This window comes from Eucalyptus grandis, chromosome 11, assembly GCF_016545825.1.
Source record: "Eucalyptus grandis isolate ANBG69807.140 chromosome 11, ASM1654582v1, whole genome shotgun sequence".
Classification (NCBI taxonomy): Eukaryota; Viridiplantae; Streptophyta; class Magnoliopsida; order Myrtales; family Myrtaceae; genus Eucalyptus; species Eucalyptus grandis.
In genome coordinates this window covers 38,280,149-38,292,846 of record NC_052622.1, presented here as the reverse complement: position 1 = coordinate 38,292,846, position 12,698 = coordinate 38,280,149, and the positions used below count along the sequence as shown (strand labels likewise).

Genomic DNA, 12,698 nt, shown 5'->3' with positions numbered 1-12,698 from the left:
TGGATCACATAATGAAAATTTTTTGAAGTAGAATTGTCATTTGATCTTGATCGGAAACAATTTTCCACCAATTTGTTAAGCTTCTAGTAAATCTACTCACAAACTCAATCAGTATATCGTACTAACTTTCAACAGAAAATGCTTTACTGTTGAGCCAAGCGTCAAACTCTTATAATCTTTCTAGCCATTTGGAATATGGGATATCATCGAGTGTGAAGTAGTATTTTGAGGTCAAAGACATATGATTTGGGTTTGGGTCATGAAGGTGTACCACTTTTGGCTCAAATGGATTTAATTCCATTTCTACTTCATAGGGTCGACCACAAAGATAGTAGGTAAGCGAGATACTACTGTTTGTGGCTCAGAGGGTGAAGTATTTTCAGAGGAAAAGGAATTTTATTTGAGGCTGATTCAGACATATTTTGCTTGTAGAGTCAAATGCAACAATAGTTGGTATCTCTTGTTTGCTTTGATCTCGCAAAAAAACCTGAACTGCATTTGAGACTATATGAGCAGAGGGAGGCTCATGAAAAGGTTCATGAAGTAGTTTCTTTTCTTTACTAATCTTTCTTTCCATGGCCCTAATATGGTTTTGAAGCGTAACAATATCTCTTTAATTCGTCTTTGGAGCTTCTTCAATAATTGAGGCAATTAATGTGGCCTTGGAAGGGCCCCCTTCCATTGGAATCATTTGCTAGGGCTAGGAAAATAGATCCGAAGGAGGGACAAATTGCGGGAGCTTATCTATCTCCTCAATTTTTCCATTTCAGCTGTTTGGTCTTCCAAATAATTATGAGAAACATAACTACCGGATTCCATCTGCTGGAGTTTCTTTCAAAATGTCTCAAGCAATTTATTTGTGACCAAAGCCATTTGATCAATTATCTTAAGAACATTATTCTGGGCCAAAGCATTTTTTGACTGCCAATTCAAAACAGCCTTAGCAGCCGTGACTTTTTTTTTGTCTCCCATGATCATCAACATGTGTAGGGTTTAGGACCTTAGGCATATGATGGAATTGACGTTGAGCATCTGTAAATTCTTCTAATGCAGGGAATGGGCACTACAATTTAATCTTTTCAAAAGTGGAAAGTTTGAGGGTTGGACTCTCTCCCGAATCAAGGTAAGGGTCATCTACCCCCACACAACACCTCGCGGACCTCGCCACCCTAGTTTGGGGGCGCTGCACAAGGACGAGCGGGCGACCCTCACTGGCCATCCCCGTTGCCCCACTAGCGACGGGGTGGCGGCCACTTGTATTCTTACTCTCTCTTTTTTTAAATGAAATTTGTTAATCTAATGTAATTTAAATTGTACTTGGACGAAAATATTCTTGATTGTTGCAAATTTTTTGCCAGCGAGGTAGGCCCTTATCTGAAATGGTCATAACCACTTCAAGCCCTTCTTTGAGACTAACATGGTCATTTCAAACCTTTATTCAAAACAATGTCAACTTTTAATCCTTATTTAAGAAAATGAGGGCATTTCATACTCTTATTTGGAATTTTCCTTAATTTTTTAGGTACTATTTATGAATTAATATATCGTGATTATCAAGGTAGAACATAAAATTTGAAATAATGTAAGTATATCGATATGCTTTGAGGACATAAATACAACATGTGAACATTTTGGCAAATGGATCACTTTAAGGGCGCGTTTGGTAACGATTCTGTTCCTGGGAGTAGATTCGATAAAAAATGATTCATTTTTATTAGTTCGGATAAGGTTTTGAGCTAAGAATAACCCTAACGGCTAAGAATGGGATTTAATGATAGGATTGATGGATTAGTTCAAATGTCACGTAACTGATGCAAAAATTACTTCATTTCATCTCACCCCAATTCGTTTCGACTTTCAAGGGCCTCTGTAGGTATCTATATTTATCTATTGGAAAAAGTACCAAAAAAATTCCTAAACTTATTACATTTGTACCAATTCGGTCATAAATTTTTCAATTGAACCAATTTAGTTTTAAACATTTTTACATTAATACCAATTCAGTTTATCCTGCAATTTAAGCCGAAAATAAGTGACATAGACGCCAGCGATCCTATATGGCATTGCCGGCGTTGATGTGAATATTTTTAAATGATTTTTTTACTAATTTTTAAACTTAAAAAAAAATTCCTTTTTTCTTATTTTTCCTTTTTCTCCATTTTTGGATTGTGGCCAGTATTGGCCATTGCCGACGACCAACCATAGATGGGGGCCGGTAAGGGCATCATGGTCCTCGCTAGCCATGGGCGAGAGTCACCCTCGTCAGATCTGGTGAGGGCAACCCTTGTCGAACTGGGCAAGGTATTACCCTTCGCCGCTTAGGCGAGGGTCACCCTCATCGACCGTCACTAGAGGTCGCAAGGGCAACCCTCGCCAATCCAATGAGTGTCGAGCCCTTGTTAGATCTGGCGAGGGTCACCCTTGCTTAGGCCGCGAGGGTCGTGCCCTTGCTAGATCTGGCAAGGGCTACCCTCGCTTAGGTCGTGAGGGTTTAGCCCTCGCCAATGCCCTTATTGGCCCTCGCTTGTGGCCGACGAGGGCCATGACGCCCTCCCTGGCCCATACTTGTGGCCGATCGCTGACAATGGTCAGTATTAGTCACAGTCCAAAGAAAGGAAAAAAATAATTTTAAAAATTGAAAATTAGTAAAAAATTATTTTAAAATGTCCACCTTAGTGCCAGTGATAACATGTAGGATCCTCGTCGTTCACATTACCAATTTTTCAACCTAAATTAGCCAAATAGACTGAATTTGTATCAATGTGAAAAAGTTTATGACTAAATTAAGCCAATTGAAAGGTTTAGAATTAAATTGGCATTAATGAATAGGTTTAAAACATTTTTCGTTCTTTTCCCTTATCTATTGGTTTGCTCTTCTTCCATGTCATTTTTTTTTAACTGTAGAGACCTCCTTACTGCCTTAAATTGACCACGTCATCCCTTGCTCACTTTATTATGCTCTTGGACTTGAAATTTTTTAATTAATTCTACACACAACAAAGACTACTCTATATGGGTCCGCCCTTGATTTAGAATTATTTATTCTTCTCCTCCTCTTCTTCTTCTTCTTCTATCGCTTGTAGTTGTTTCCAAAAAAAATTATATTTAGCAAATAGACAACTTTTATTGTATCAATGAGTGGTAATTTTTTTTTTCATTCTATACTAGTGCAATCATTATTTTAACACGAAAAAAGCCACAAAAAATCTTATGTTCATTGTGACAGATTTATATTGAACTTTCTTTTGTAACATAAAAAATTCTAAACTATACCTATCATGATATATTTATCTTAAATTTTCCATTGTGAAGTTAAAAACAAGTCCAAACCTGTCAAAGTTTCAAAAAACAACACCAGCCGCATGGGTGCTACTTTAACACAATTTGCCTTTCATCATCCGTGTAGGTATTTTCTTTTAATGTTGCTCATTGAAGGTAATTTGACAATAGGGTAAATGTGTCATACAAATACAAACTTGAGTTTTTTTTTTTTTGTAAGAAAAAGTTTAGGATAAATATGCCACAAATGCCACAATAAGCATAGTTTGAGGTATATTTTGTGGCTTTCTCCTTTCTGAAATTAACCCAAGTACATGTAAAACAAAAAGCAAATAATGCGGATGTGGTTGTATGCATTTTTTCTCGCTTTCTTTTTCCTTTCTCCTTCATTTTCTTCCTTGGTTTGGCGACGCTAAGAATGATGGTTTGGGCAGCGGTGAAGACTAAGGAGGAAAGAAGAAAAGAAAAAGGAAAAAGAATCTCGACAAAGGGTAAAATACATCACGCATGGGCAAGTTTACATGCTTGGTGCCATAATAAAATGGGGTGAATGTGTAACATGAGTATAAGTTTATGATTTTGGGTGTCAAAAAAAGTTTAAGGTAATTGTATTACATGAGTAAAAGTTTGAAATAAATTTGTAGCATGAGTAAAAGTTTTAAATTATTAGTCGTTTTTACCCTATAAAAAGTCATGTACTGATTTGATGAAAAAAATGGAATGATAGATTTATCGAATAAAGTGAAAGTTAAGAATTTAAAATAAATGTAGTTTAAGTAATGATGCATATTAAATTTATAGTTAAGCCAAATGCATTCATTAGAATATACAACACGTTAAAACAATAATTAGTTAATTATCTGCCAAATAAATTATTTCTTTTGGAAAACATGGATACCGACTCTACCCCAAACGAAAAAATGCCATAAAAGGAAGAAACCGAATAAAAAGAAGAAAATAATTAATAAATAATCCTAAATCAAGAGTGAGCACCACGTTTTCAACACCTGTTGCCCGGGTAAAATTGTAATTGAATAATTTCAAGTTCCAAAAGCATGCCCAAGCGAAGACGTGGGGAGAATAAAGTGCAGCGAATAAAGACAGTCATTTCAAAATGGAAATGATGTTTGTAGTAAAAAAAATAATGGTTTGGAAAAAGCCCGAGCCTTATTTAGATCTCGTAAATTATTTTTTTTCCTATTTATATTATCATTTAACGTGGAGATGTTTCTTTCCATCTCCTCTTATTTTTCTCCTCCTCGTAAATGGCAATTTATCCCAAGGCCCGAATCGCCCAAAAAACCGTCTAGAAGAAAAATATCTCAAGAGGGGTTCGCACGTGTGGAGGTGCGCACGCGCGTGTCAAAGAAGCCCGACGGCCATCGAAATTCAAACGCGAATCGAGAGGAGGGAAAAGAGAAGACAAAAGCTCAAACCGAAAGAGGCCATCATCAATGCATCATCCTCCTCCTACAAAAAGCCCTTCTTCACTTCCTCCATTTTCAAATCCTTCTTACCGTTGAGAGAGAGAGCGAGATGGCGAGAGGGAATCGGCGTCCGAAGCTGGCGAGCCCCGCCGAGCACAGCTCGTCCTCGTCCTCGCCGCGGTCGGCGACCGCGACGCCTCCTCCTCCGGTCGCCGCCGACGAGCCGCCGCAGCAGCAGCAGCCGGACAACGAGAAGCGAGTTCGCGATTTGGAGATGCAGAACAGAGCTCACCAGGTTCGCCCATCCGTCGATCTGTTTCCTGTGGAAATGCCGGCGTTGGATGCGTCTCGTTAATCGTTGTCGAGTGCTTTGAGCGAGTGAAATCGTTTTCAGCTGATAGGGTGTTTGCTTGAACTGTCTTCGGCATCGAGTTTCCGAGGGCGCGGTCGTTGATTGTGTGGATCTACATCCATTGCTGGAAGATCGCCTTAAGGATTGAGAAATTGTTTGTGAATGTCCTTGTGACGGGATCGATTACGCCGAGTATCTTCAGTTGCTGAAATCGAGGACAGGGCTTTGAATGAATCCGAGTCCAATCCTCTTTTTTGTGCCTGCGCATGTGAGATTTTGCTTTTGTTGACCCCGATAGACGTTTCTCTCACGCATCCTTGTCTCAACGGGTCTGCAACGCAGTTTGTGTTCTAAATATTGTGGTCCACACCTAGCTGTGGTTGCGTAATTTTGTCTCCCGTTGGGAAAATCCTCTTTTGATTGCCATTGGAGAGACTTACTTTTTTCGGCGACCAAAAGAACACAGAATTTGTTTCCAGGATATTGAATGCCATTTGCCTCTACACTTGTTTCCAGGAGAATCATGAATTTTGTTAAAGAATCTTGCATTGCTTTTCTATGGGATTTCAATGGGCTTATGTTCATGCAGTCTCTACCTATAAGTTTAAGCTTTTGGGTGTTTCTGACCAAACTTTTGCATGTGGTCCTTCATAAGACATTACAAACTCCTTTTTCTTGTGTTGTGGCAGAAAGAGATCGAGGAACTGAGAAGCAAACTAAGCAATGCATCTGTCACTCCTAATGACAGCATGCGCAAGATGAAGGAAGGCTATCTTCAAAAGTTAAATGCGCTTGAAGAGCAGGTCATATTTTCATCTATTAGATTTGCTTATCTGACAGAACATGAAAATATCAAATGATAAAAAAAGCACCTGGCTTAATTATGTTATGCGGTGGTGGATTTAGGTTAAGCAGTTGAAGAAGAAGCAAGATGTCCAATCCCAACTTTCGACGCATAGAAGAAAAAGTGAAGAGAGCACAAAGCATTTGCAGGACGAGATTCAAAAGTTGAAAGCTCAAAAGGTACTTTTGTGGGTTGTGCAACTAAGTTGTGCTCTTTGATTTCGCCTTTACATAACTTCATGCTTCACTATATACTCTATAGGTTCAACTCCAATGCAAAATGAAACTGGAATCCATGCAGTCCAGGTTGTGCAAGGCTTCATTGGAAAAAGAAATCCTTCAGGTGCATAAACTAATTGTCATTACCTTTTTCATGTCTTACTCATCAGAATTGTATCTGTTTAATTTTTCAGACATAGGGACACATGATATGTCTAAGTAAATCGTCAGGTCATACTTGACCATCAGATTAAGAATCTGATTGACACATTGTAGTTGGTTCCATGGAATCTCTTTCATACCTAGTTAAATATCTGTCAACGTATTCATTAGATAATGTAAGGGTACAAAGGTCCTTAGCTCTTGGTTGGGAGAAAGCTAAATTTAATGTTACTTGATGCTTGGAATCTCCTTAAGCAGCCTTCACTTTTCTTCTGATGTCAATACAAATGGTTAGATGCTTCGTAAGTTCATTTTCTTGTCATCAATCACTACAACTTGCCTGCTTGCAAATTCAGGATTTTTTTCTCGTGAATTTGTTGCTCAAATAAGAAACTGTTTGTCTGAAGAGGCGTGTTCGGCAGCATGAGCTAATAATAGCAGTTCTCTATATGTTACTCAATATACCTTTCATAGTGCAATAGATTCTCACATGCTGATCTATTTTCTTTTAGCTTAAGAAAGAGGGAAGGAGAAATGACTACGAGATGCATAAACTATTGGCATTAAACCAGAGGCAAAAGATGGTAAGATTATGTTCATGACATATATGTTACACTACTGGAACAATTCTTTTCACCATCGAGGATTTTGTGTCAGGTTTTGCAACGAAAGGCAAAAGAATCTTCTGTGGCAACGAATCGCCTAAGACAACTAGTTGAATCTCGAAAGGCTTTATTGCACATGAAAGCTGGTAAGTGATTTGATTGCTCCATACTCTTTCAATGAGTACAATGCTGTACCTGACCCTTTTGTTATATAAAACATCTCATGTAGGATCAAGGAAAGGAAATACTTCTGGGATTCAGGTATGCTAAAGCAATGGAAAACAGATCAAGGCGGGGAATTAAATGGAAAATACCTCCATCTATGTGATGGTTTCTGATTTGACAACTTGCCTATCCGCTCTGACCAGATTGATACTTTAAGCATACCTCCAGTGGAATATATGAGATGCTAGTTGACCTTCTTAGCAACCACCTTCTACCCAAGTGTGTTGGTTTCTACTTTCTAAGTCTTGAGCCATGTTTTAATTGCAAAGATTCTTCAAAACTGTTTTCCTCCCCATGTAGTGCTTGCAATACAATGGAGTAAAACCTCTTCACAATTTATTCACAGAACTTTCATCCACATTATGCATTCTGGTATGGAGTTTTCTTTTTCTTTTGGACCAAGGTTAGGAGTGTTCTGTAAGCCATGGTTTCACATCGAAGGAAACTCCAATGCACAAGTGAATAAGAGCTGTCACTCAGGAAAGTGGAGCCCTTGCATGCAATCACAAAGTATTCTTGCTCCAGAATTTCCACTCATAACTATGATTTCCAGGCTAGATGAACAAATAATATATTGGACTTATTAACCATGTAAATGTTAATGATATTTAGGATGGTCAGCTTTGAAGCTCTTATTCTACTTTTAATTGATGGCACTGCTGCAGGCTATTGAGCAAGAGCTTGAAGTCACGTCACATATAAATGAGATATGTGCTGAATATGAACATCAATTAGAGATGTAAGTCCATTATTTCTTTTCCCTGGTCATAGAAATTCCTGCCATAGAACTTAAATTCTTTTTAACGTCTGGTTCTTGTTGAAATTGGCTTGTTATTTTATTGTGTATTCAAATCTAGGTATTTAGGGATTTCTGAAAGAGAATAGTGTCAAAAACTGCGTTATCATGTTTATTACCTCTAATTGAATGGTATGCAGCACCAAGGGATTTGCCAACATTTGCGTATCTGTTTTCAACTACTCTCAGCATTGTTGCCTTTTACATTTCTTCTTGCCTTTTCTTTCTGTTTCTTTTTTCCTACTCCATGTTGCTGAGATCCCAGAATAGTTTACATTAAGTTTTGATCATTGCAAGGTGTAGCTAAATTTGTACCTTTTGTGGTATGGACTTGAAACTCCATATGTGCATCACTGCAGCATGACTTGCATAATTCAATAAGCTATGACAGACACAATGATGCGATGATGTATTATCTGTTGCAGCTCTAGAGAAAAATTGACTCCTATTTTAGCAACAAATAACTTCATAATGGCTGTAATAGTTAATAAGAATACCTTGAATTGCTTTTTAATTTGATTTCAATGGGATTTTATGTACTTAATGTTTTCCCTAATATATTGTGGATTCGTTTTGGATAACTTGTGAAATTGTTCAATTTGTTCTGCCCACAATTATGGTTAAGCAACTTCAACACATAGCAAATACACACCATTGCTCACATCTATTTATTCCAGAAGTTATTGTCAGCTTCCTCAAAATCTTGATAAATAAGCCAGTGCTCTATGTTGTAACTTCTACAGTTATTCTGCAACATGTTCACCTGCTTAATTTTTATAGTTAAAAGTTAGATGTAGCAGAGATTTTCGTTTGTAGAACAGAAGTCACGTATGAAATGTAATCTAGAGGCAAGGTTAACCATAGAAATGATGTAATTCATAATCATGCAAGGTATCCCCAAGTATTGGTGGAATAATGCTCTTAAAAGTGGTGAGTATTATTCACTTAGTTTGTTAGTCATGTCATATCCATACCTCATCTTTTATGTATTTGAGAAACGGGTTTGAATACAATAAGTGATACACAAGATATGGTTCTAGGCAGTTTTTTCAGAATTAGAGTGGTGTATTAATATCTCAAGTTGACGATTTGCCGTTCAATTGGTTAGACTGCCACTTTGATGTGTACTGCTGTAATGAAGCTAAATACAAAATATAAGATTATACAAGCATAGAGATAAAAGTCAATCATTTAAAGTGGTTTAGAGTGTGTGCTGACAGTGGAGATTCAAAGTTTAACTTGCTGGCCATGCCGATTATGCATTTTTCTCGATAGATGCCTAGACTAAATGTATTCCTTGAAAATAATTGTCCAAGTTGATCCTCGCTTTCTGGCCAACAGCCTATATTCCATTTCCTGGAGGGCAGTAATTGAAACCCTCCTGTCTACCATGGTTTACAATTTTTTATGGAAGTTAGGTTCAAACTGAATACTTGACTGGCTCACTGAATTGATCTCGTGGAACTGGGTGAAGCCTGGTTTTCACCCAGTTCTGTCTGACCAAATTGTTGACAGTGAACTGGTTTGGAGGGGGAAGCGGATGAGAACAAGGCTCAGTTTTTGGTTCAACTTGTAGAAGGAACTAGTCTGGTCCTGTGAACATTTAGGGAACTCGTTTATCCTGTGGTTTCTTTAGAATCTTCATTCAAGCTTACATCTCTAAACATAATGCCCGAGATTCTCTACACGGGGGATCAGTGGATATTCTCACATTTTGTTGGATTTTTATGAAATTGTTTCGGTACTCATTTTTCTTTTTTGATTAACATTAAAATTGTTCCCTCTTGCCTCCTTTGTTGCTAGGATGGCGGATGAGATTTTGAAGATCAAGGAAGAAACTGAGTCACTAAAGCAAGAGAACCTCAAGTGAGCAAATTTTTTGCTTTATTTTTGGCATTGGGAATGATTCATTTGTGTGATGGCCTTGGGACTGATTTGGGTATGAGTGTTGCAATTAAACCTCAATGCTTCCTGCTGACATTTCTCATTGTTCTTTTACACTTTTTGAAGGCTCTTGTTGGAGAACAAAGAACTTGAGTGTAGAGAAGATCCAGAGCTGAAAGACTTAAAAGAAGATGTAGTCCAACTGAGTCATATGCTTCACAAACTAGAAATGCCGAAAGCAAGATTCCCACCTCTGGAAGAGTTGCAGGTTAGTATAGCTATCCAACTTTACTTCAGTGTCCATTAGATCGTCAGGAAACCATAGATAGACATCATGGAGATTGATAGCTCTGCTGGGAAATTTGAAGCAACAGTGTTTTTCCTTGACGAAATTTTATTACATTGTGCAAGGTGAAAATAATTCATAATTTGTGTGGTTGGATTATTAGGGGGACTTGAGTCAATCTTCCGTATCAATAGGGAGTAGCAGTGAACAATCAAATACAAGTACACATATAGTGGAAACTTGTGACAATGTTGCTGCCAAGGGGGAAAATGCTTCAGCCATATGCTGCTCTTGCAGTAAGAAATCTTTGTGCAAGACGATGAAATGTCAGTGCCGAGTGGCTGGGGGCAGCTGCGGGACATCATGTGGTTGTTCGCATATCAAATGCACCAACAGGAGCTCACTTGTGGTCAAGTTGGATGAAACCATCCCAACACAAGCAGTGAAAGGAAATGGAAACTCAAAATGTTCAGGCAGTGCAGAAGCAGAGAAGGTCCTTGATGATAATGACATGACGACACTTCAGAGCATGAACAGGGACTCAGTTGCAGTCAAGCTGGATGAAACTATGCCAACAGAAGCGGCTGAAGGAAATTCAAAAAGTTCAGGTGGTGCTGAAGCAGAGAAGAGCAACATTCTTGATTCTAGAGATGCAACCGCATCTCTAATTGCACCTGTCACACAGCCTGCCGAGATAAATGAAAACTGCGGCCTCAAGAAGATGCCTCTATATGATATTGCCAACACACTGGTATCGTATTCCATTTTTTCCCATAACAACTTTATAAGCTAAATGAGCTTGAACCCTCGGTTTTTTCATTTTCCTACTTACCATGTAGTCACCGATATTTAGAGCAAAGACCTTGTCTGCTATTTTTGTTAGGGTAAGAGTAATTTTCCTGGGCTTAACAGATCTCGAATCGTTGCAGATGAAATCATTTACGGCAAAACATAACCAGAGAAGGAAAAGGCGAACTGAGGTCCCCAAGTAGCAAAATTGAATCGCGGAACAGCCTGAAGTCCCTGGAAAGCTGGACTCTGAAGACTATAAGCAGGCAGCAACATCCAGTGGTATAGCTATCTGCTACTGGCTACGACTGACAAAACTCAACTGGACCCCATTCTCCAAGGAAGAGAATGTGAAGGCCCACCAACTCATATAAGCTCCGACTCAGTTTTATCCCGGCGGTTTGTTATTTTTTTGTGAGCAACCTTACAATAGATCATTGTTTGGATTAACTACAATTGAAGATACCACAGAAGATGTCTTTTTGAAGTTGATGAGAAGGTTTGATATGACATCAGAGGTTCTGATGCCACATTCTTTGTTGTTTAATCAATAGAAGATCGAATGAAAAGTGAAAGGACCAGACTTTGTGCTTTACTTATATCTGGTTTTTGAATGTGAGATTGAAGTTACTGGTATGGGAACTATATCATCCTTGGCTGTCTTACAGAATAGGACTACACCTCATCCTTGTATTATCCACAAGTAATGAATGCTAGGAGTTCTATCTACCTGCCTAAAAAGAATTCCTAAAATAAGAAAATTTGTCTTTGGATGAATGCTAGGAGTTCTATCTATTGCCCTTCTTTTTTTCAATGGTAGAAGCCAGTATATAAACGATGCAGATGGATGCTTCAGCTTTTCTCTTGCTTGTGAGAGTCTGTTGCATTACAACCGAGATCAGCATTGCAACCGGAGGCCTTTCTCCTCAGTAGATGGAAGTAGTGCAAGGGGCTTGCAAGGGCTGAATATTTAGCACTAGTCTTATATCAACATGTAAATTCACATGTAATTTTTCGGAACATAGATGCTATTTTAAATTTTGGGGCAAAGTGAAAACTGACATAAATAGACAAGTTTGTATTGGTGGTTTATGTCGACAGCTCATCTCATTATGCTTTGTTAGTGAAGCAATGTTAATTTACCGAACACCCCCCCCCACAAAAAAAAAAAGGTTATGTTAATTTCACTTGGTATTGGCATATGAATTATTTCTTCAAAATAACATATTAAAATGCATCAAAGCATGTTGATTCCGGCTAAATTGAAGTACGTGTGCTGTAATTTTTTATTGTGATTGCATGTGTGGTTGTGAATTGCCCACTCAAATAGTCAGGAAGTGCAATTGTTAACATAGTCAACAACATTTCAGGTCGGCCTAAATGGACACACACATTTAACTATACAACTGCATTAATGAGACATCCTTTCAATTTGAGAACAGACACTTGATAAAGTGACAATGTTTATAATTTTTTTCTTTTATGGTGCGGTTGTTTTATAGGAAATGAATTACTTAAAAATCTTTTCTCTTAAAATAATCACTTATCACTTATGAAAATGAACGGAAGAAAAAAAATTCCATCGTCTACGAAAATGTTTAAACATAAATTATTGTCGATACCAAAATATTTTTTATTAATTAATTGTTTTAATTATACAAGCAATTATTTTCAAGAAAATAATTTTAAAATTATTTATTTTTCGCGAAATAAAATGGAATCTTAGTAAGAATTGCAATTAGTTATTGAGACCGTTGATACTGAAATTGTTTAAAAGACAACGAATTTGTTCAATGGATGTGAAGTCTAGCGAATGCATGATAAAGACACC

At 37.8% G+C, this 12,698-nt stretch overlaps 1 protein-coding gene across 1 annotated transcript; it reads left to right on the top strand.

Moving 5' to 3' along the window:
• The first annotated feature begins 4,741 nt into the window (after positions 1-4,741).
• LOC104449185 (kinesin-like protein KIN-4C) lies at positions 4,742-11,503 on the top strand. Its single transcript, XM_010063249.3, has 12 exons — positions 4,742-5,001; positions 5,748-5,861; positions 5,965-6,081; positions 6,164-6,244; positions 6,795-6,866; positions 6,940-7,033; positions 7,117-7,148; positions 7,778-7,851; positions 9,712-9,774; positions 9,919-10,060; positions 10,242-10,829; positions 11,008-11,503. The coding sequence occupies exons 1-12, from the start codon at positions 4,816-4,818 to the stop codon at positions 11,068-11,070; spliced, it is 1,626 nt and encodes a 541-aa protein (XP_010061551.2). The 5' UTR covers positions 4,742-4,815; the 3' UTR covers positions 11,071-11,503.
• Positions 11,504-12,698: the final 1,195 nt, after the last annotated feature.

Coding starts and splice junctions, on each gene's coding strand:
- LOC104449185 (XM_010063249.3), top strand. CDS start 4,816: ATGGCGAGAGGGAATCGGCGTCCGAAGCTGGCGAGCCCCGCCGAGCAC. Junction 6,245..6,794: donor TGGAAAAAGAAATCCTTCAG/GTGCATAAACTA, acceptor ATTTTCTTTTAG/CTTAAGAAAGAGGGAAGGAG. Junction 10,061..10,241: donor CACCTCTGGAAGAGTTGCAG/GTTAGTATAGCT, acceptor TTGGATTATTAG/GGGGACTTGAGTCAATCTTC.